This window comes from Chlorocebus sabaeus, chromosome 8, assembly GCF_047675955.1.
Source record: "Chlorocebus sabaeus isolate Y175 chromosome 8, mChlSab1.0.hap1, whole genome shotgun sequence".
In the NCBI taxonomy this organism is placed as follows: domain Eukaryota; kingdom Metazoa; phylum Chordata; class Mammalia; order Primates; family Cercopithecidae; genus Chlorocebus; species Chlorocebus sabaeus.
The window spans coordinates 76,534,817-76,558,022 of NC_132911.1; the positions used below are offsets into that span (position 1 = coordinate 76,534,817).

The following is a 23,206-nucleotide window of genomic DNA, read 5'->3' on the forward strand; positions in this document are numbered from 1 at the left end:
ACGTGAACTCAGGGCTTCATTTGGTCCATCTGTGGTCCCTAATTTTTACATTTTTATTTTAGAAAATGTTGATGGAAATTGACGAGTTCATGTTCCTCACCAAATGCTTTGATATTTTCTTATCAAATTTTGCTGAATTGTATTTCTAGCAGTAAATTTAACATCCTAAGATTCATAGATGCTAGTAGGTCATCTTGCCCATCTGCCTTTTTTACCATTAATTATTTATTATTGTTGTAGCTTTCCAGTGTTTTACACAACAGAGACACATGGTAGGTTGAGCGAGGGGGCAGGGGTGAGGGAAGGAATATTTATAAAGTGCCATACACAGATGGATAGTTAAAAAAATGCTGTTTAATGATCCTCACTAATGACAAGGATGGATGGAAAAGATTATTCCCAAGGAATATGGAGATGGTGGTGTCTATAGTTCAGGGAACCTCTTCCCTTTTCTGTCTAATAATGAATAGAAATAATATCTAATAATGAATAGAAAAAAGCATACAATCGATTGTGACAAAGTTCAATTTTTAAATTAATTCCATAATATCATTGATTTGTTAGAAACTTGTTTTTCATGCTTGAATCTAGAACACAGTGTTTTGAGTATGAGTAGTCAGAGAAAGAAAAAACGGGACCTCCAGTTGATGCTATGCCGAGTGTCCCAAGGTGAATTTTGGAAGTGATTTGCTTTGAGGCTGAAGGTATGGTATCTTAGTCCTTTGAGGCTATTACTACAGGATATCTTAGACTAGGTAACTTATAAACAGCAGAAATTTATTTCTCACAGTTCTGGAGGACGGGAAGTTCAAGATCAAGGTGCTGGCAGATTTAGTGTCTGGTGAGGGTCTCTTCCTTAGAGATGGTGTCTTCTTGCTGTGTCAAGGACACAGGCTGCTCTCTGGGGCCTGTTCTGTAGACACTAATCCCATTCATGAGGGCCCTGCTCTCATGACCTAATCACCCCCAAAAGGTCCCACCTCTTAATACCATCAGCTTGGGAAGCAGGATTTCAACAGAGGAATTCTGATGGGATGCAAGCATTCAGACCATAGCACATGGCCACCTGTGTATTGTGATTAGAATATACCAGGAAAGACTCTCACCTTTCCCCTCACATGATTTTCCCATCCCAGTTACTGTCCAGCATGTATTTCCATTATTATAGGATTATTCCTTTGAGGCTTCACATGGAAATACATTCTATTATTTAGAAAGAGAAGAGATCATTGTTGACAGGTATAAGCTTACATTTTGAAGAAAGAAAATGGACTCACTAACTTTGATACGTTCTTCTCTTTTACTTTTCTTTATTTTTTTAATTGGGTGGAAATGCCATCATATTGAAGAGGCCCTCACCAGACATGAAAACTGAGAAACGGAAAATTCATTTGTATAACATTTTAAACTTAAGAAATTTACCACAGTCAACTTTTTCCTATTCCTCATCAGTCCAGTCGAAGATGTAGACGAGTAGTATTCACACAGAAATCTCACAGAACCATAAAATCGCAGTGACAGAAGGCACTTGAGGACCATCTTGTCAACCTCCACAGACTAGGAGTTTCTCCTGTGTATACCTGACGGGTGATCACCTGGGTCTACATGAACACTGCCAGGCAGTGGGTCTGGTAGTTTTTTGAGGTAGCACTGTTCATTGTTGGGCAACAATAATTACTAGAGAGTTTTATATATGTACAAATTATTCTCTACCTAGTTCCAGGAAATCCAGCTCTTATTTTTGACCCAGGCCTTGTTAAAGTTGGCAAATAAAGGTCATCAGAACTTCTAAATAAATTGGAGGTTATCCATAATAACTGGTAGTATTATATTATGTTAACCAAAATATCTAACAAAACAAGATACTAGTTCTTTGAAATTTATTACTTATTCATTCATTTCTTGGGGGGTAGTCCACAACATGTGTTAAGCATTCATATTAGGTGACACACTAGCTAGGTACAAAAGATGCAAATATGGATACAGAGATGTTTGTCAATTTTAGTAACTCATGTCAAGTAGATGTTTCCAGATTTAAGCCCTCATGGCAACTTGTACTTTGCTGTTGTTGCTTTTATTAGAATTGTAGTTAGTTTCTTGCATGTTTGTAGAATATCTGTTTACCTCCATGAGAGTATAAGCTGCACCATGTCAGAGACTGTGCCTCAAGCAGCATAGGGGTTCATACATATTTGCTGGATGATAAGAAAGGATTCTAATTGAATAGTTATAATGAGAAAAGCATTATAATAGATAAAACAAACTTCTAACCCACTGAAGCAGGAAAGATTAATTCTTTCTGGGAAGGTACTTATTTTTGATCTTGAATAATGAGTAAAAGTTTATTAGGTGGAAAATGCGGAAAAGAACATTTCATACATAGGAGTCATATTGAATTTGGGGAATGGCAGGTAACATGAGGTAGCAGGAATAAGAGGAAACTGAATTTTAAATAAATAAGGAAGGAAATAATTAAACCTGATTATTTACTCTTTTAGTCAACTAATATTTATTGCATGTCACTTGGGACACAATGATGAATAAGATCAGATGTGATCCCTGCCCTCCAGGAACTTAGAATCTAGTGAAGAAGATGTATATTTATCAAATAATCAAAGTAATCATCCCAACAAATATAAAATTGATGTTGTGACAAATGCTACTACAGGTGAAAGGTACCTAGTTCTGTAAGTTCTTACAATAAGAGGATTATTGTATTGTCAAGGAGGTCAGGGAACAATAAGATGTGATCCTTGAGTTGGTATCTGAAGGTGAAGAGGGAAAAGAAAGACGTACAAATTCCCTATATATTTGGGAATTTGTACAATTTGTACAAGAGAGAGAATAACACATTAAATAAATGAAAGAAGGATCTACAATGGGGGAGGGGAGGTGGGGGACAGCAAGGGACATGTTGAAGCACAGAAGTAAGTGAAAGATAGACCTTGCAGTCTTTGTATAGTGTTGTGTCTTTTTTTTTTCTTTATTTTATTTTATTTATTTATTTTTTGGAAATGGAGTCCTGCTCTGTTTCCCAGGATGAAGTGCAATGGTGTGATCTCGGCTCACTGCAACCTCCACTACCCAGGTTCAAGCAATTCTCCTGCCTCAGCCTCCTGAGTAGCTGGGATTACAGGCATGCACTACTACGCCCGGTTAATTTTTGTATTTTTAGTGGAGACGGGGTTTCACCGTGTTTCCCAGGCTAATCTGGAACTCTCGAGCTCAGATGAACCACCTGCCTCAGCCCCCTGAAGTGCTGGGATTACAAATGTGAGCCACCGCACCCAGCCAGTGTTGTGTCTTAATCCTGAGAGCCAGGAAGCCATGGGAGCATCTTCTACAAGAGATGGCGCTGACCTGCTGGTGTTTGGGCTGTAGTGTGCAGAGCTGACTGGAGAGATCCAAGGCAGAAGGAGGTTGTTATCATCAAAACCAGTGCTAGGGAAGCAGAGGTAAGGAAAGAGCAGTTCTGGGAAGTGCACCTCTCTTTGCAAGCACACAATTAAGTTGCCTGACTGCGGCCATTACCCTTTACTGAAACAAACAATATGTAGGAGATAATTCATCTCAACTTGGTGTAGTTTGGATTAGTATTTTGACATGGGGGTAGATTAAGAAATAAAAGGTTTTTAAAACTCTGACTAGAAGGTGAATGGCAAATAATAATGAGGTGGGATTTAATGGAAAGAGACTTTTATAGACAACTAGAGATCTGGGTTCTAGTTCAAGCTCAGCAGCTATCAACTGAGGTCAGCCAAGTCATGTGACCTCAGTGAGTCTCAGTTTTAAAAGATGTAAATAAAGAAACTGGACCAGATCATATCTAAACTCCCTTCTGCCACATTCTGTGATTTTAGTCTCAAAACATGGAGGTATATAAAGCATGGTGTAATACTTAAGTCGTAGAGACTTCTCAGTATTTGAGCTTTTAATACAGGCACATTACCTATAGCATGTTTGAGTATGGAGAAATAGGAACAGAATGATAATTTAAAGTGTATTTTTACTATGGGACAGAGCCCAACTGAGAAACGGTCCTTGTTCAAGAATATTACTACTAAACATTTCAGACCAATCATTACCCGATCTAAAAGTGAATTTTTACTGGAAGAGACCTTACAGATTGTTCAAATCCTATCCAAATTTCATGAAGATTTCCATATTTGGTTTCATAGAGGCTAAGTCTATCTTATGCCAAACATCCAAATGGAATGTAAAATTTATGTCATTCACCCAAATAGTGGATTGTATCATCCACATGGAATACCAGGTGGTGACTGAAGTTCGTGATTTATTTTTCAGGATATTACTGGGTGGCCCATGGTTTCCCATTCCTTTCAGTAGTACCAGTAGATTCTCTGTTGGTTGCCTTCCTTATTTTTTTCATCACCTTTCATCTTTATCCCCTTCACTACACTGTGAGTCTGGGAAGACTTGCAAAAGGAAAGATTTAGAAGGACACATCTTGTGTGCCAATATAAAGGGCACTTTTACCATCATAATAGAAAACCCAGTAGCTGAATAGCTGAATGTGGATATAAAAGTTTGAGCCCTTTTCTGTGTGCTTTTGAAGCATACTAAAAATTTCCAGCCATCACAATACCTTGTAGTCTATAAAAGGTCCAAGATGCTTTATAATTCAATATTATATTTTTCAGAATAAAGAAGGGTTTTTTTTTTTTTCTGGTCAGCTATGTTTTACAAAAGGCCATTTTTTTAAAAACCAAATCTGGTGTTTTATTCTGTAATTTTAGTGAATTTTAGTGAACATATATGTTTAGGGCCTAATTATTTAAATAATTATCCTGATGAAGAAAAATTATATTATGGGTCTCAACAAAATAGTTTATTTATAAATTTGGAGACAGCTATGATATTGAAAGATGCTCATATTACATATCCTATTTATTACTTGTCTTGTCCCCTTCTTATTGCAACACAATGCTTCCTTTGGCCACTGAAAGGAAAGCTTTTAGGATTTCATCTGAGTGTATCTAAAAAAAGCATCGGTTATATCAAGGATAAAAGTTCTAATTTTTTTTTTTTTTTTTTTTGAGACAGAATCTCACTCTGTCACCAGGCTGGAGTAGTGGTGCAGTCTCGACTCACTGCAACCTCTGCCTTCCGGGTTCAAGCAATTTTCCTGCCTCAGCCTCCCAAGTGGCTGGACTATAGGTGTGCACCACCACTCCCAGCTAACTTTTGTATTTTTTGTAGAGATGGGGTTTCACCACTTTGGCCAGTATGGTCTCTATCTCTTGACCTCATGATCTGCCCACCTCGGCCTCCCAAAAAAGTTCTGATTTTTTTTTTAAACTAAGGAGTATATACTTGTGCTAAAGTTGAGGAAGAAATTGATATTAGCAGCCTTCGATTGCAGAAAAGAAATGTCACCTTCCACTTTCTAAGGACAAGGACAGCATTTCAGTTATTCCTAGAATTTTATATATTAAAAATAATAAATAGTATGAAATTTATTAAACACTTCTGACCAGGTTCTAAAGTAATGCAGGTTGCAGGTTTGTTGAATTTCTTAGAATAGCTGAAAATTTCCAGGACTTTACTTTAAATATATATACTTTAAATATATATATATATATATAAAAATAAATATATACATATGTTTTTAGGTTGTTATAATGTTATTGGTTGTTTATTAGTAAATTTTGGAGGTGCTTTTAAAAATTGCAGCCAACAATGGAATTAAAAAATATACACTGATTTAATCTTCAGCTAACAGTTACGATGCCTTTCTCTTCAGATATCTACTGCAGATCATTTTGTGGTTCTCCGAAATATAGTTTCTACAGAAACTTATTACTTAATGCTGTACATGAAAATTTAAGAAAATGCCTTAGAGCTATATATGCAGTGATACAGACTTAAAGGTCTCAGAGCTGTTTGTTTGCAGTGCCTGCTCAGCATGTTCTAGCAACACAAAAATGAAATGTTAAACATCACTTACATCTTTAGAAAGGTTTGCTTTTTATCTTCACAGGATCGCACATGTGACTTACCCTGCCTGGCTCCATGAAGGAAGTGTCAAGTGTATGACATAATGCTAGTATTTTTGAGACTACAGTAAACCCCACTCCCCCTCCAAACCTGGAGCCTCAAGCTGTAATTAAGAAGCCATGATGAGAAAGTTGTGTTTTGTCAGTTTTGGCCCTGAGCGGGTGGCAGCATAATGCCACGCTGCTGTAGAAGCAGGGTGCAGCTGTGCAAAATTCAAATGTTTGTTGTTGTTTATTGTTTACAGAGCTGCTTTTTTTTTTTTCTAGAAGACTAATGAAGGGATATTGAGTACATTCGCGCTGGCTGACTGATTGTAGCAAGCTTAACTTTCAATTAATTGAATGAGGTGAAATAAATCAACAAACTGCTGAAAGAAAATATTCACTAAGATTTTGCCCTTGACATGAAAACATGTGTTCTGAGGTCTCAAACAAAAGTGTCTTCTGTTTATACTGACAATTTATGTTTATAAATTATTCACAGTTGCATAATATCTACACAATTTAAGCACTGAATTATTGCATTTTATATTACACTTATATACAGAATTGAACTGCATGATTAATTTTATGGGGTAAAAATCATTATGATAGACATAAATTCACTTACAAAAGTATGATGAGAAAATACATCATATCCACTTTAATTACTGAGATTAAAAACGTAAATTTTGCGAACGCTCTAGGGTCGTAAAACACAATACCCTTACCCACAGGGAACTGGCAGACTCATTGCTAGAAGTAAAATTTATATGGCAGAAAAGGACATAAATTTAAAATGAAAAGTTAACGATAGAAAATTAACTAAACACTAAATAAAATAAATGAAACTTTCATGATGTTCTGAAGGTAGTCTGTTTCAAGCCATGATAAATATTAAAGTAAAGGTTCTTGAAATGAAATATGAAAACCATCTTCCTCAAGAAACTAGACATGGAAAATGTTTCATTGACTGTGAAGCAGCACGATAGCTTTATTTCTATCTGAAGTAAGGATGGTGATTGGAGGGCATGAGGAGGTAAAAGGAGCAGAATCGCAGTGAAAGGAAAAAATTAATTAAGTGTCATAGGAGATTAAAGAATTTTAGCCATGGACATGCCACCACTTAATGGGTGAAGAAATTAAAGTTCAATTAGCAATTGAGGGCAATGCGGAACTGAGGTGTCCTGAGCCTCAGACAGAGCCACTTTTATGATTCCGTAGACCTCCAACTCTGTTTAGATGTTTTCATCTCCTGGAAGGTATTTTCAGCCCAGGAGGCCTCTATATTAGGATTGGCTACAGTAAACTTAATGAAGTATGTATAAGTCTGAAAAAATATAGTTTGGTTTTGTGCTTGTTTAAGGGGCTGTGAGGATGGAAATATCTAGGGATCAGGACAGGAAAGGAGGGAAAGCAAAGGAAGAAAGATAGGTAGTATGTGGCATAACAGACATGGGGGAAAGTAAGAGAGAAACCCACAGAAGAAGAAATAGAAGGGAGAAAGGCAAGCAATCAAGCAGAAAGTTTCAAAGGCACTGTTGATCAGGGCTTATGCTCTGCAGCTTGCATTTATTATAGGCTTATTCTGAAGGCTTGATTAACTTTTGGAACACTATTCACAGCTCTTCAACTGCTCAGGAACTTATGCCTTTGAGCCTGCGCTCTTTATCAGGTAACAAGCAGAACATTCTGCCCAGAGAGAATAAAAAATCTTTTAACCATGGTAACAATAATAGAGCAGATCATCTTTAAATCTTAAGAAAATCAAATCAACAGGCCGTTTTCTCACCCTTAGTTTCTCTATCCCTGCTATCAAAAAAGGGCATTGAATTTCAGTGTGTCTTTTTTTGCGGGACTTGTAATCAACACTGGATTTCTTATAATAGAAAGTTCTTGATCAGTGAAGAAGATGTTTTGAAATTTAAGTCTTATGACCTCTCTTCACTTGAGACACACACCCTACAAAAAGGAAAATTCACTATACACAATGCACGTGAAATTATTTAAGACAAATAGTGACCTACCAGTGACTATGATATAGCATTTCCTTTTTTAATGACTTCTTCAAAATTGCAAGGCACACCATGCCCTTCACCACAAACAAATGACATATTTGTGTCATTCTGGAGTTAATTCTCTTCCTGGGAAACCTCTTATCTGAAATTATAATCAGTTCAAAAATGATTTATCTTCATATTAGCATAAGACATGGTGTTCAAAAAAAGTACATTTATTTTATTTGTATTTGTATTCAAATTCAAACTGCATCAGCCCACAGTTTGTTATTTATGTGGACAATTCGATGATTGATTGTTGAGATGTCAGTGTACCTACAACTAAGTTGTTTAATGGAGACTCCATATTCAGATGAATGACTAGAATTGCCCCATCTCTAATATTTTCAGCTGTTTTTGCCTGATCCTGATAGTGTTGCTCAATTTTTAACATATATATGTTTCATCATCACCTGAATATAAAATTAGAACATGAACATCAGTGGCAACAAAGACAGATGCTATGAGGTGCCTGTTACGTGTAGGTTCAGTGCTCAGTAGAGAAAAGTTTGGACCCACAATCCCAGGCCTTTACTTATAATTCAATGGGAAAGACAGAACATATATGTAAAGAGAAAATTTAAAAGCTAGACTTTATTTAATAGAAACTAATATAGCTTTAATCTTAGTTTTCTTTCAGTGCTTGGAAACCAAACTTTAGGAAGAAATATGAATATTCTTATTCTATTCAGATATACCTCCTTGTAGTGAGCATTTCACATAAACAATCTCATCTAATCATCATAATACTGTGCATGAAATAGATACCATTGTCTTTATTTTGTAGATTAGAAAATTCAAGCCCAGAGAATTTAAGTTGCTTACTCAGTCATTATAGATATTCTTATTTTTGTAAATATAAGCATTTTTGTCATGTGTGATGAAAGTGTGTGTGTGTGCGCATGCTGAAAATATTCCTGTAACTCTGTAGTTGAAAAAACTCCTGCTGCAAGTATATTTATTGGCCACATTTGAAATAATTCTTACATAGTCCATCTACATTTTTCATTACGTTGTCTTGTATTCATTCAAGAGGATCTTTGGCCTCCAGATGGAGAAATAAATTTAACTTGCAGGATGGAGAAGCCAGGGGCATGCAGAAATTGGTGTGTATCTTAAAAGAGAGTTCTAATTATAAGGACCTCTTAAATCTAATAGTTTTTCCCTTTAGTATAAGCTGTTTACTGTGTGAAACATGATGTTTTATATTAAAGGTGGTATTCTGGATGAATTGCTTGAAGCTCTATGATTTTCTGCAAAAACATTATAGGGGAAGATAACTAAGAAGATGCTTGCTGCTACAGATCAGAATAACAGATCAATAAGAGGGACTACAAGAGCAGTAATACTTTAAAGAATTAGTACACAGGAGAAAAGAGCCGTGAAGCAGAAGAATACACACACATACACACACACACGCACACACAACACCCACACACGTTCTGATGTATATTATATATACATATAAACACAGATGCATTTTAAATAAGTGATCCCAATAACTCCATTTTTGCATCTTCTGGCCACATAGATTACTTTGGTCAGCTCTCTTGTGGAAAATAATTATGGAATGGATTAACTGTTTAATATTTATTAAACTCCTACACTGTATAAGCACTGTGCTTGGTGATAGGAACATAATAATAGAAAAGATGGTCTTTGTCCTCAGGAGTTCCCAGCATACTATGGGAAAGGTGTATTGCAATGGTATGGTGGAAGTTTCATGATCCCACAGTGGGAATATTATGGAGAGCTTTCTGGAGGAGGTGAGGTTTGAGCTGAGTCTTGAAAAGCAAGTACTGGTTAGTCAGAAGGAAACAAGAAAGATGTTTCCAAAACACAATATGGAAAGGCCAGGAGCTTGAAAGGGAATGTTGTGTGCAGTCTGGGGTTGCTGGAATATAGTGATGAGGGAAAGATGAAAAGTGAAGGTGGAGAGGAGGCTGGACCTACTAGGACTGACTAGGCTTTAAAGTGCTGGTAGGACTTCAAAAATAAAATTCCAGTAATGATGTCATTTTGCAGGATTTAAAGCATGTGAGTGGCAAGGTCAAATTTGTATCTTAGCAGAGCATTTTAATAGCTATGTGGAAAATGGTTTTTAGGTGGACAAAACCCGAGTTTGGGATCCAATTTAAGGCTGTATTAGAAGTGTAGGCAAGGCTGGCCGATTGCTTAAGCTTGGGAATTTCAGACCAGCCTGGGAAATATAGTGAGACCCTGTCTCTAAAAAAAAAAAAAAAAAAAAAAAAAAAAAAAAAAAAAAAAAAAAATCAGCCTGGCATGGTGGTGCAAGCCTGTAGTCCCGGCTACTTGGAAAGCTGAGGTGAGAGGATCACTTGAGCCCAGGAGGCAGAAGTTGCAGTGAGCTGAGATTGTGCCACTGCACTCCAGCCTGGGCTACAGAATGAGACTCTGTTTAAAAAAAAAAAAAGAAAGGAAAAGAAGTCTAGGCAAGTGATGCTGAGGATTCGAACCAGCATTGTGGTAATGGGAACCTTCGTAACAGTGTTGGAGGCATTAAGCAATGGTTAGGAGGTACAATTGGTAAGACTTGGTGCTTATTTGGATGTGGACAGACGGATTGGGATTTCACAGAGTTTTAGTGAGGGTGACTGGGTATGGGATGGGGAAGGCCATAAATCTGAGATGGAGAATGATCAGGAACTGGTTAGGGAGATTGGCACTTTGGTCAGTTTAGCTTAAGATGTCTGTGGTTTATCTAGAAGGAGTTCATCAGGGCAAGGTGCAGTGGCTCACCCTGTAATCCTAGTACTTTGGAACACTGAGGCAGGTGGGTGGATTGCTTGCACCCTGGAGTTCAAGACCAGCCTGAGCAACATGGAGAAACCCCGTCTCTACAAAAAATACAAGAATGTGGTGGCATTTCCCAGGTACCTGGGAGGCTGAGGTGGGAGGATCATCTGAGCCCAGGAGATCAAGGCTGCAATGAGCTGTGATGGTGCCACTGCACTCCAGCCTGGGTCACAGAGAGAGACCCTGTCTCAAAAAAAAGAGTTGATCAAGCACATGGATATTTTAGTCTGCAGCTTGAGAAAGAGGTCTCTCATGACATGTTTGGGAGTTGCCCGCCTATAGGTATATATCATTGAATACACAGCCTCTTCTGTGTAGTACATTGTGTTGTCTTTTCCCCCCTTTCCTATATCCTAAAGGAAAGATGTATATCTCCAAAAGTATCTAGTCGTTAATATTGTACCTTCTGGTTGTATTCAGTCGTTAATATTGTACCTTCTGGTTGTAACAACAGAATGATCCCATAGAACAGGAAATACTCTAGGAAAATGCAAGTTACCAAGTGATTGTTGCTTTCTTCCAGCTTTGTCAGTGGAAATGCCTGCCCCAGAAGGATATTGCTTCAGTTGACCTCATTTTTTAAGGATCCTGGCTCTGCGGCTTTGTCCAGTTCAAAATGGCAGAAAAGGCTCCCCCAGGCTTAAACAGGAAGACTTCAAGGTCGACACTTTCTCTTCCTCCAGAGCCTGTGGACATTATCCGGAGCAAAACATGCTCCAGGAGAGTTAAAATCAACGTGGGGGGCCTCAACCACGAAGTCCTGTGGAGAACGCTGGACAGGCTGCCCAGGACGCGCCTGGGGAAGCTTCGAGACTGCAACACACACGAGAGCCTCCTGGAAGTGTGCGATGACTATAATCTGAACGAGAACGAGTATTTCTTTGATCGGCATCCAGGAGCCTTCACTTCCATTTTAAATTTCTACCGGACAGGGAAACTCCATATGATGGAAGAAATGTGTGCACTTTCTTTTGGCCAAGAACTTGATTACTGGGGGATTGATGAGATCTACTTAGAGTCCTGCTGCCAGGCCAGATATCATCAAAAAAAAGAACAAATGAACGAAGAACTGAGGCGAGAGGCAGAGACTATGCGAGAGCGAGAAGGAGAAGAGTTTGATAATACCTGCTGCCCTGATAAAAGGAAGAAACTGTGGGACTTGCTGGAGAAACCTAACTCATCAGTGGCTGCAAAGGTATGAAACCCATGGTATTGCTTGCCTGTGTATGGTCAGAAAAGATGCTACCTACATGCAAGAGAGTATAACTTTTTTTACTGTTTTAGTAACACAGAACAAAGCATGGCTACACAGACAGTGAAAAACTCCTTTCCAAAATCTTATTTAGTCCAATATAGTAATTCATTCTGGTTAATGTCATAAAGTGGCATTACCCTTTCATAAATAATAATTATTGTCTGTAGAAAGGTGCATGGGCAACAGAGGATGAAAGAGAGTCCTCGTTTTCCTGGCGCTGTATCATGTTGGTGACTTGGAGGTTGAGGAGAAAGCACTAGCTCAGACTCATCAGGCACTGAGTCTTGTGGAAGATGAGGGCCTGATCTCCATCTTAAACAAAGGTAAGGTACTGTCACTGGAAGGAGAGGAGGTACCTCTTAGCCTGGCTCTGTAGAGGTTCAAGGAAAGAGACGAGAGCATGGCCCCAGGTAGCTCAGAGGGCAGACACCACACACATGAGGAAGGGACTGTTTTACTAAGCTGTGTAAAAAATGAGTCAATGTCCAGAATGCATCCACGTACCCACCTTGTGAGGCCTCCTTTAACAGTGCATGTTTCTGACTGTTGTTGAATTTTTTTTTTTTTTTTACAATTGAGGTATTACCATGTCTGAGTTCATAAAGCATTTGCTTAAAATGAAGGCAAATTCATATTTTCCCATTGTGACTGCATATATCTAAATCTCATAGTAATTTTTTTGTCACTAATTCCAGTATGTAATTCAACTGTGTGATTCTGTTTGTCTAATTTTATCTAGAGCTTTCAAGGTTAGCCCAAACCAATTTCCACTCCATATATTTAGTTCTGTATTGCAGTATGAATGATAAGTAAAAATTCAAAAAGCCATCTTTAGCTGCAGGAGTATAGTATTGACATTTTGTGCATAATGGATGAAAATGGAGTACGGAATGGAGAAGGGAAGAGTGTGTCATCACATGGATTCTTTTGATTATTTACTGTTTTTTCTAATATATTCTCTCTTGTAAACGGTAATGATTTCAGAATTTGTAATAGACCATATGAGATTTTTGACTGGAAATTAAGATTCTACATGATAATCTATAGCACATAAATAATGTAAATAATCAGCTAATGCAGATGATCGTAAAACTGCTTTTTGTTTGGTTTTCTTTCTGGTTGACTTCTAAAGGCATTTTACTTTCCAGCCAGGACATGCACCTAAGTGAAATAAAATAATATCTGTTGTCTATAACAAAGAAATGCTTATTTTGTGGCAAATGGAAGACTTTAGGTTTTTTTGTAGTTTTGGATAAGTTGTTTCCTTTCACTTAACTTGTAAGAAAAAAATAAATGTGCCACATTTGTGGGTTTTGATTGAGAAAGGCTACTGCTCTTTCCAATATCAAGTGTTTAGGTACATACTTGAGTTACTACTAAAAATATGGAGTGAATTTTGAAAATGAATGAGACAGATTCTGGAGTTAAGTGAGTATTGTGGGTGTTAAATGAGTTCTTTCAAGCCTTTAGGCAACTAAGGAATAAATCATTGTTCCATCAAAAGTTCCAGAGAAAGTTAGCCAACTATATAAAAATAAAGCAATTAAGTCAAAGACAATTTGAAAGGTTACTGTAGTTTATTTGTTCATAATGACATTATTAACCTATATCTAAAGTTAAGTACTGTTACAGAAAAAATTTAAGATATATGTATATTTTCCCAAAGAATTTCTCACAAGGATAGAATAAGGTCAATAACCTGATTTCCTACACAAGGTAGTTCATTTAATCTGTAAATTTTAGAAGAAATAGCCGTTTCTTAATCTCTAAGAAGGTAACTATGACCACGGCTCATTACAATAGACCTTTACATATGCATCCAACATAATATTTAAATTTGCTTCAAATTGTGTCTGTATGAATAGACAAGAAATCTACCTACAAACTCTACCCAGCAGCCAAAGACATTGGTTTTGGAAAATTTTATGCAGTTATAAATGGTAAATTTGTTTCCACATTGTTAATCAAGCTAAGTCAATCTTCACGATAAGTTGATTCTTTACTAAATTTCCATACAGGATTTATGTTTGTTTATATGTCTGCATTTTCCTCTCTGTTTGAATAGTGAAATATTATGGAAATTATTTACATTTGATTACATAGTAGTTTAGTGAAATTATTGTTCGTTTGTCTGAGGTTTAGAGCCTTTTAAAAATAGCTCTGTGTCATGTCTTATATAAACCACTACCTTTTCCTGTACTCTTCTCGAGTCCTATAACTTGTTTGTTTGTTTGTTTGTTTTTCTTTCTGGAGTAATTCTTTGTGAGGGGAGTGGTAATGCAGGTATGTGTGGATAGTATTTTCACAACTTAAGAAAAATTAGTAATATTACAGCTGCAGTAGGGTGATATTCTAGCCCTCACTATTTACTTTATTGTGTGGGTACATCAGGCTCTTTCCTATGTTGTGAAGCCCTTGTGTAGGAATGCTGAGAACCTTCGTGTTCGTCCTCACTTGCTTAGGAGGTAAGATAGCTTTGAAGCAGAATATCTGTGGACCTTGCCTTTCCAGTTTTTTGCTTATTCAGTATGATAATTTAGTCGAACATATGCTCTATGTGTGCCACACACATGAAAGTAGGTACTTAGACACTCCATTCTTTCCAGAATTTAAAAATGTCCTTAAAATATTCTCTTCTCTTGAACTGGGATTTCATATCATTGAAAATGTTTGTGTGTTTTTCTCTTTCAGTTTTTGTATAACTTAATAGATTCCTGTAATGAAGAAAGTATAAAAACTATAAGATTATTTGCCAAATCCCTAGTATGGAAGGAAAAATTTGACCCTCTCTATCAGGTGTTGCATAACAGGCTAAAATATCTATTCTTTGATATGAAATAAATACTCAATAATCAGTTAAGCAATAATTGTTCAGCCCATGCTATATGCATCCCCTATGATATAAAAAATTATTACAAGGTCAATTGACCTACTATTTTTGTCTTTGGGTATTTCTCTGACAATAACAAGTCAACTCGTTTGGAACATGTTCCCTGGTGTCACATAAGGAGCCACTTCACTTACTTGGATGTTCTGGTGTATTAATACCTGAAAAAAAGCCAAAACGGGGTTTAACAATGTGGTATATCTGAAATATTACATTTAACAAATTAACATTTTTGCACACATATATAAAACCATGAAATATAATCATGCTATTCAAAACATAATGACAGAGAGAATAGAAATACTCATTTCTTAGTTCTCTGGGATACGGTGTGATTTGGTAATGGGACACAGGTTTATATCTGTATGATGGACTCTGTCTTTTTTGACTCTTGTCAGTGTATGTTGGTGACTGTACATGCCCTCATACAGAAATAATGTACACAGTTTAATTTGAGGTGGTTTATGAATGTGTGGCTCAGCTGAATGGGCCCAGGGCATGACTGGAACTACTCCCTGGGTTACCATGACAGGAATTGCTGACTTTAGTGTGCCTTTCATAGGATCATGCAAGGGGAAGAAAAGGGCTCAACTTGCTGCCAGCTTCTTGGGCAAAAATTGGAATTCAACTTGATCCTGTACCTCTTCCAGGTCATGGCAATTTAGTCAGTCTGTGGACTGGAAACATTTTTCTTTCTTTTCCTTGGCTTCTTCCCAAGTAAACTGCAGTAGCTATTTCCCTGTAAATATTGCTTATAGTGACGTCAGTCTAAAAGGTGTTTAAAAGCATGTTTGAGAAATGGGTCTTGTGGCAGGCAATATTCTCAGCCTTTGGGATGAAACAACAATCAGGAAGTAGCACAGCCCACCTGAGATGTGAAAGAAACTAGACTCATCAGTACCACACAGGGCCCTCACTTTGGATGTCTTAAGAAGGTCAAGAACAAAGGAAATCATCTGGGTTTCTGGCAAATCCAGGAATCTGGGCTCATGGCTGAGTCCTCTGAGGGAAGACTCCCTCTAAGAGCATAAGTGGATGTGTGTGCTGGGCAGTGCCAGACAACAGGCTGATCTCAGGTGTCAGGTCAGGAAGCTAGAATGTAAGCAGCCCTTATTGGATAAGAACAGCAGGAGGTGAAATCTGCGGAAACACTTTTGTATTCGTCTGAACCAAACAGTGAGAGCACACAGCAGCTTTTTCGGGGAAGCATACAGGTCAAGTGGGGGCATTGTTTAGGACCTGCTTTCCACTCCTAAGTTTCCTCATTTGTGCATAGCCACCACTTCCTCCCTCCCTTTCCCCCACTGCTCTTCCCCCTCCTCCTCTCTCTCTCACTCACTTTCTCTCTCTCTCTCTCTCACACATACACACACACACACACACACACATACACGCATACATCTCTTGTGCCCCTCAGGAACTGGCTTTATTTTAGTTTAAGAAAAGTGGGGAATGATTGACTAGAGAAATATTTCTCCACTTTTTTTCCTCAATAGCCCCCTACAGAGAAAAATTAAGTTAAACTGAAAAATGGAGTTCAGAGGGCCACAAATGATGGTACTATGTAAGTTTTTTTATTCCTCCTCACTAGCACCAGTTTTCTCTCCCTGAAAATGCGTGGAACGGAGGGAAGGAGATGACCGTGTTTCTTGCCTGCATCTTAGTCCCTGCATACATCCACAGGTCCATTGTTGTTGGCACGATGCAGCACGGCACCTGAAGGGCCAGGAGACCATAGCCATCCTTGGATCAAGTCGGGAGCTGGTGGTGGCAGATGGGCAGTCTGTGCGTGGAAATTCAGCTCTCCGCAGAGCCAGGAGTCCAAATTATGAGTTTCTTAGATACTGATACCTGTTTGGTTGCCCTGTTGATAACTCCTTGAGAACTATCTCCCTATTCCAACTAAATTAGAGTGTAGGCCTTTCAAGCCACAGAAATAGTAAAAAGAAAATAAATCAAAATAAAACAAAAACTACTGTGTACTTATCAAGGGAGAAAGAATACATAACATTCTCATTCTATTTATAGTGTACGGATCAGTTATTCTAATGCTTTGAATGAAAAATGAAGGAAGGCATTGGAACAGAATCATAAATGATTTTCAGTTCAAGAACAGAATTTTCACATGTTATGCTTGTAAGTAGATCCAGCCAAGTGAACAACTTGGGCTGTGTAACACTTTGTTTAGTTTTCTGATGGCCATCTTAGTGGTAAGAAAATATAACAATAGGCTTTAAAACCAAAAATGAGCCAAAAACATGAAATGATGCAGTGTGAACAACACAGAAACCCATCTACATTGAGGCCCCTCTGTGTACCGTGCAGTGCTCTCCTCTGCATTGAGGCACCTCTTTGTACTGAGCAGTACTCTCATTCTTATCTGCAGTGGGCTAATTATTATGCCAGTCACACTGTTTCTTTATTGGTGGTTTACCATTTTCCTTTCTTCCCCTTTCCTCTTTGCATCCCATCTGTACAGATTAAGCTGTTTGTGTTCTTCCAATAACATAGCATGAGAGTTCAGAGATGTTAACAGATGATAGAGTTTAAAAGAACTTGGCCAATCTGCAGAGGTTTAGCTTGAAGTTTTGCTTTTCCCTTTCATAAAGTGTATCATCCAAGAAGACTAACAGGTCATAAACCTGAAAGAAATAAGGCATAAGAAAATAAAACAGATAAGATAGAAAACACCATTGGGTTTTGGTTTAAATGTCTCAAATATTATGTTTTTTAGCTGTAGTGATCCTATTTCTAGATCCACGCTTCTCTGCTTTCCCAGAAAGGCTGCCCTGAAAACTCACCACTGTTCAGTTGGCCACATTTGGTCATGGGAGAGAAGGGCAAGAAAAGAAGAAGAAGAAGTCATAAAAAGCTCACACCCCCACATCCCATTGTAACCTAGGGTGCCATATGTTCTGGTTTTATGGAAATAGTCTTGGCTAATACCTTTTGTCCATGTCTAATTATTAATAGCGTTTCTTTTTACTCTTCGAAGGGTCCCGGTTTGCACAATGAACTAAGTCATCACCTTGCAAGTGAATATTTTTGAAAAAGTAAATTACCCAAGAATCATGCACTTTTTGATTCCTCTTTGCTTCTTGGTTGCATCTGAAGAGGGCTAGTCTTAATTTCCAAGCAGTTTTTCCATCTCTTTAGAAAAATCATTAGTTTTCATTAATATTAAAAGACATCAGATTCTTTTCAAGCTTTATTTTTTAAACCTCAATAAATACAGTAATTATCATTTTCAATGTTAAAAAATGAGTTCTTTCTATATTAGTGTAATCACAAAATAGAGTACATCAGCAGTATTTAAATATTCTGGCTTTGAAAATTTATATACATTGCTTTGATTATTAGCAAGTTTGTTTTCTTTATTTCAAGTGAGAAAGTTTGTAAAATAAATGATCTACTCTTTTAGGTAAGCATAAGTATTATGAAGGAAGGTTGCAATATTTAACACTGTCCACTTTGAAATACTCTAGAAGGATTTGAATACTGTTTTTGATTAAGTCTTCTTATCTGAGCTTTATTTATCATTAAAAGGAAGAAGAAAAACAAATACTTTCCAAATGCTAAGAGTTTATAAGAAATTTCCCATGGGGCATATACCTTGACTTCAGGTAGCCACCCTGTATTGTTTACTTTTAAGCATTTATGTTCTCTAGTGGAACTTCAATCTGAAAGTTCATCTGATAAGTACATGAAATTGCTTTGATTCCTCAAGGAGATGGTTGGTCATTGTCTTATCCATGTTTATTTATACTGTTACTATTTAGCTTCCCCCCACCCCCGCCCCAGCACGTTGCAGAGAATCTTATAAGGATTGATACATTGATATATATGGTATATATTGATATACTAATAGTCATACTATTGATTATCATTATGATTGTGATATGGTATAGATACAGCAGTTAGTTATACTGGGACTAAACATGAGACGATGCTATTCTGAATGTCACTGATATTTTCCTTTCTCTAAGCCACTTTTATATTTTATAGAAATATTTGGCATATAATATGAAACAAAATATTCTCTTCCCAGAAATCCTATAGGATTATTTGTTAAGGAGTGTTGAATTAGTCAGTTTTATTGAATATTACATATCACATATAAAATATTGAATATTTTATTGAATGCTAAATATTGCATAAATTGAATCATGAAAACTAAACAGCTTTGGGCACTTTATTAATTTTAATTCCTCTACATTTCCAGTTTGTTCCACAAAAAAGGCAGTCCACTAGAAATACATACACTAATTATTCAAATAAAATTTAAAATAATTCAGAGCAAAAAACAGAACCAAAAGAAACGTATTTTAAATCATCACAGTAACTCTAGAGAATGCTTTGTTTTCCATGAAATGTTTCAAATTATTTAATTAACAAATGACAATCTTACAATTTTTTAGAGTTTGAAATTCATAAACAAAATATGTTCATAATTTTTAAAACTTGCCTTTCTGGCGCTACCTGACATTTTAACTGACCCCAAGTAAGAGCCATTCCTAACTTAGAGACTCTGTCTGTATACCCATTTGAATTGATCATTTGGATAAAGGAAGGTGTTTTCCTTTATCATAATTAACAAAGTTGATTTGAAAAAAAATTGTGATCAAAACATGGTTCTAAAGGAAAAAACAAAACAGCTGCTAAAATACAATTCATGAAATAACCATAGATTACAATAGTTATTTTTGTTTTGAGCATTGAGTTAGCATTGGTGGTTTGATTCTATTTGAGAAGAACCACAGAGTTCCATGGCATTCGGTAATCTGTAATGCCCTGAGGCATAAATCTGCATTATGTATAATGTGAGCTTGGTGTATAGGAGCTAGTGACTTTCAGAGGGAGTGAGCTTAGCTGGTCACCCAACGCTGTCCACTCTACTCAATTTGTTTCTTTCTCCTCGTTGTTATTTGTGCTAGCTCTTGTTAAATGTTACTATAAGGGAGATTATGTGGCATAGTAGAGATTTATAAAGCTCTCAGGACACATCCCTTATTAAAAATATTCTATCTGGGTATTCTAAGAGGTGGTAGAAGCTTTTTAAGATAGCAGTAAGCTTGGGAATTATTTTTGCCCATTAACAGCCTGTTTGGTCATTAAAATCCTTCCTCCCTCTGCAGGAGGACAGAGAAAGATGAAGGTGACCCCATGCCACACCAGCAAGCTGTTCCACATAGTATGTGGGCATTGGAGGCAAGCTGCACTTACTGTATCTATCAGCAACATCCACTTCTTAACCTCCTTTCCCAGTGTCTCCTGGACTGTAGTTGATGATCACTTTAGAGTTTATAAGCAGAACGTTGAAGGACTTGAAGAAACTGAGACTTCTCTGCAATTGCTGTCAGGCTTAACACAAACATAATGAAGCTAGAATAAAACAGCTACTTATGGATGAATGAGGAACAGAGACATGTAGTAACTGGCACAGAGGCAGGAAACAGAAAAATAGAAGAGGAAGACATTTGCTTTCATCTCTCTAAAGTTTTTCCAGGAGATACTAGGAACTAACATCAGAATTATAACAGACTTTCCACCTATATAGTATTTATTTATAGGCTGTGTATATATCTAGGTTTAAGTTAACTCCTTAACTAATGCATAAAATGAGTGTATTTTTACACTTAAATCATTTCCTTTAATGTCTTTAGAAAGTTTTAAGTAAAGGAATTCCTGTGGATATTACTAAGGACAGGTACCTGAACCCAACTGATGTTTGTCGTCAAGTTTCTGTGTCTAGGGTGGCTGAAGCCGGTAGCAGCAGCCCTCACTGAGTGGTACCCAGACAAAGTCTATTGTATGTGCCCGTGTGTGTGTGTGTGTGTGTGTGTGAGAGAGAGAGAGAGAGAAAGAGAGATGTTACTCTTACATACTACCACCTCTCCATTAGAGTATGTTCTATTATAAAGAACCCACCTGCAGAAAAAGCAATGAACTTCAGCATGTATTTGGCAATTTAGAGTAGATACAACTTTGTCATCCACATAAGACAGTCAGCCCATTCAGAATACAAACTTTTGTGATAACCTGATAGGGCATGAAAATTCATAGGAAGTGCTCTAATGGTCCAAGAATAGAAGGAAGAAATATTTTTATTAGTCTCCCAAGATTTTGTTTCAGGACGCTAGAGGTCATTGACACCCTAGATTTCATGCTTTAACTTCTCTCTCATTGAGTCACTCATGATGCAACCACAAGTGTTGAATGCCACTTTAAATAGCTACTTCAAGCCTATGCCACAGCAGTGCCAAGGACAGCCACGTCAACCCGGTGCAGCTCCAGATGAGTTTGCTTGGTTGTAGCATCTGTCACTGCAGCCAACCTCAGGATATTTGCACAGGAGAGGAAGAATCCTGGCCTTCAAGTCATCGTTTTAGCTTTAATCAATATACTATCTAGAGCTCAATTTGGAATATTGAAGGGCAGTTGTCCTATCTGATGTCATCTAAGTTCTCAACCAAATGGATTCTTCAAATATAGATTTTGTAAAACACTCAGATTTTAGTTTGAATCTTAGAATTGCATTTGTTTCTGGCAACATTTTATATAGGACTATCTAACTTGTGCATTCATGTCAGAGCATGTAGTTTTATTCAGGATTTGGTTGAATTAAAAAATAAATCAATGACACTATGAAGAACAGCAACAGATTCATGCTGTGATAAATTAGATGTATTTCATTAATACAATGGCAATTTTCTTTCACTTTGGGAAACTAGCAGAGACCCTACATAATATCCTTGAGGTGAGCAACCTGTTCTGTTTCAGAGCATGTTTTAGCTTACAGGCAGAAAAACATTAGTAGGTAATCTTATTTTCGAAAGGTGATAATTTGCCATACTACAGATGGAATGAACTATGTATGCAGTGAAAATATGAAATAGTAGGCCAGAGTCTAGGATAACATGAATTTGCCATTCATATTTGCTATATAAAAAAGCTGACATACTTTATTATATTTCTTAAAAGAATTCTGCAGGTGTGAAAATTATTGTGTTATATAAGTAAAGTTATTGCATTATGAGTAATATTAAAATTCAAAGCAAAAAAAAATCTGCTTTAAGTCCTGGTCTTTATTTTTCAGACTCTAGCTTATGAGCCATTATAAATATTTTAAATTACATGGAATATTTACCAAGTGCTAGTCACATACACCTTTTTAAAATAGTTTTATATACAGATTAGCCTGAGGAAACTTTAAGGCAGTAAACCGTTTTGATAGGCAGATTTTAACAATATGTCAAGTGTATTTATGAGCTTAAATAAATAAATATTATAATTGAAAAAAACTGTTTTGGATTCTTTGTTTACCCGTCTTGGTTATTTGGCAAATGCCAAAGCTTTGATGAGCTTTTCTCCCCTGTTGCACTTTGATGCATACATTTAAAAATAAGTGAGCCTGAAGATCAGATGACAGGCCTTTGCTGTTTATCTGACCTGGCTGTGGTGGCGTGGCCTCATGGTGTACTTTCTGTGCAGAAGAAGTTCTCTAAGGCACCATATTGCCACCAATGGGAATTTGGAAAATATCCAGATGTCATTTTCATTGCAACACGGCCCAAATAAGGAAATGCCTTTCTTTCTTCCTTCAGCCATTATTTTATCTCTGTCTGAGGAGGTTCTGTTAATTTCTACATACCTGCTTCTTAGCTCCTGTCCCATTGCCTGCTCTGCTCAGAGCCGCACTGAGCCCCTCGAGAGCCTTCCTCACCTAGGACTGTTTGGGTTATACTTTACTGAACAGCTATTGATTTTCTATTGAATTTCTTTGGCTCCAATCAGACTTCACATTTCTTTTTCATCTGGTTGTAAATCTTTTCATGAGTTGATGTCTACTTAAATTTTCACAAAATTGAATATTGTAAGAGTCTGAATGGAAGAAGCTAGCTCACCCTCCAAATGAATTTCGTTTGGATTTTAACCTATAAAGGAGGTGTGTGTTTTTCTTTATCCTAAAGCATTGGAGGCTGAGACAAGGTAGAATTTTCTCTCATCAACTCTTTAAAATCAGCATCTACATAATAATTTTCCTCTCCCTTTGAGAGAAGCTGCTTCTTCACCCACCGTCTGCCCTCCCTTAATCCGTGAACTCGGGCTGTGCAAGTTAAGCTGGTTTTACTTTCCGCTTTCTCATAATAGCGTCACTATCCCCAGAGCCTTCTGTTTTGAGCAGAAATTTAAC

At 37.1% G+C, this 23,206-nt stretch overlaps 1 protein-coding gene across 1 annotated transcript in view; it reads left to right on the top strand.

Moving 5' to 3' along the window:
* KCNB2 (potassium voltage-gated channel subfamily B member 2) overlaps nucleotides 1-23,206 on the top strand; it is a 408,762-nt gene that overhangs the window by 19,078 nt on the left and 366,478 nt on the right. Inside the window, exon 2 of the mRNA XM_008000864.3 lies at nucleotides 11,394-12,065. Coding sequence (XP_007999055.2) covers nucleotides 11,487-12,065 — 579 coding nt within the window. The 5' untranslated portion in view covers nucleotides 11,394-11,486. The remainder of the gene's footprint in view (nucleotides 1-11,393; nucleotides 12,066-23,206) is intronic.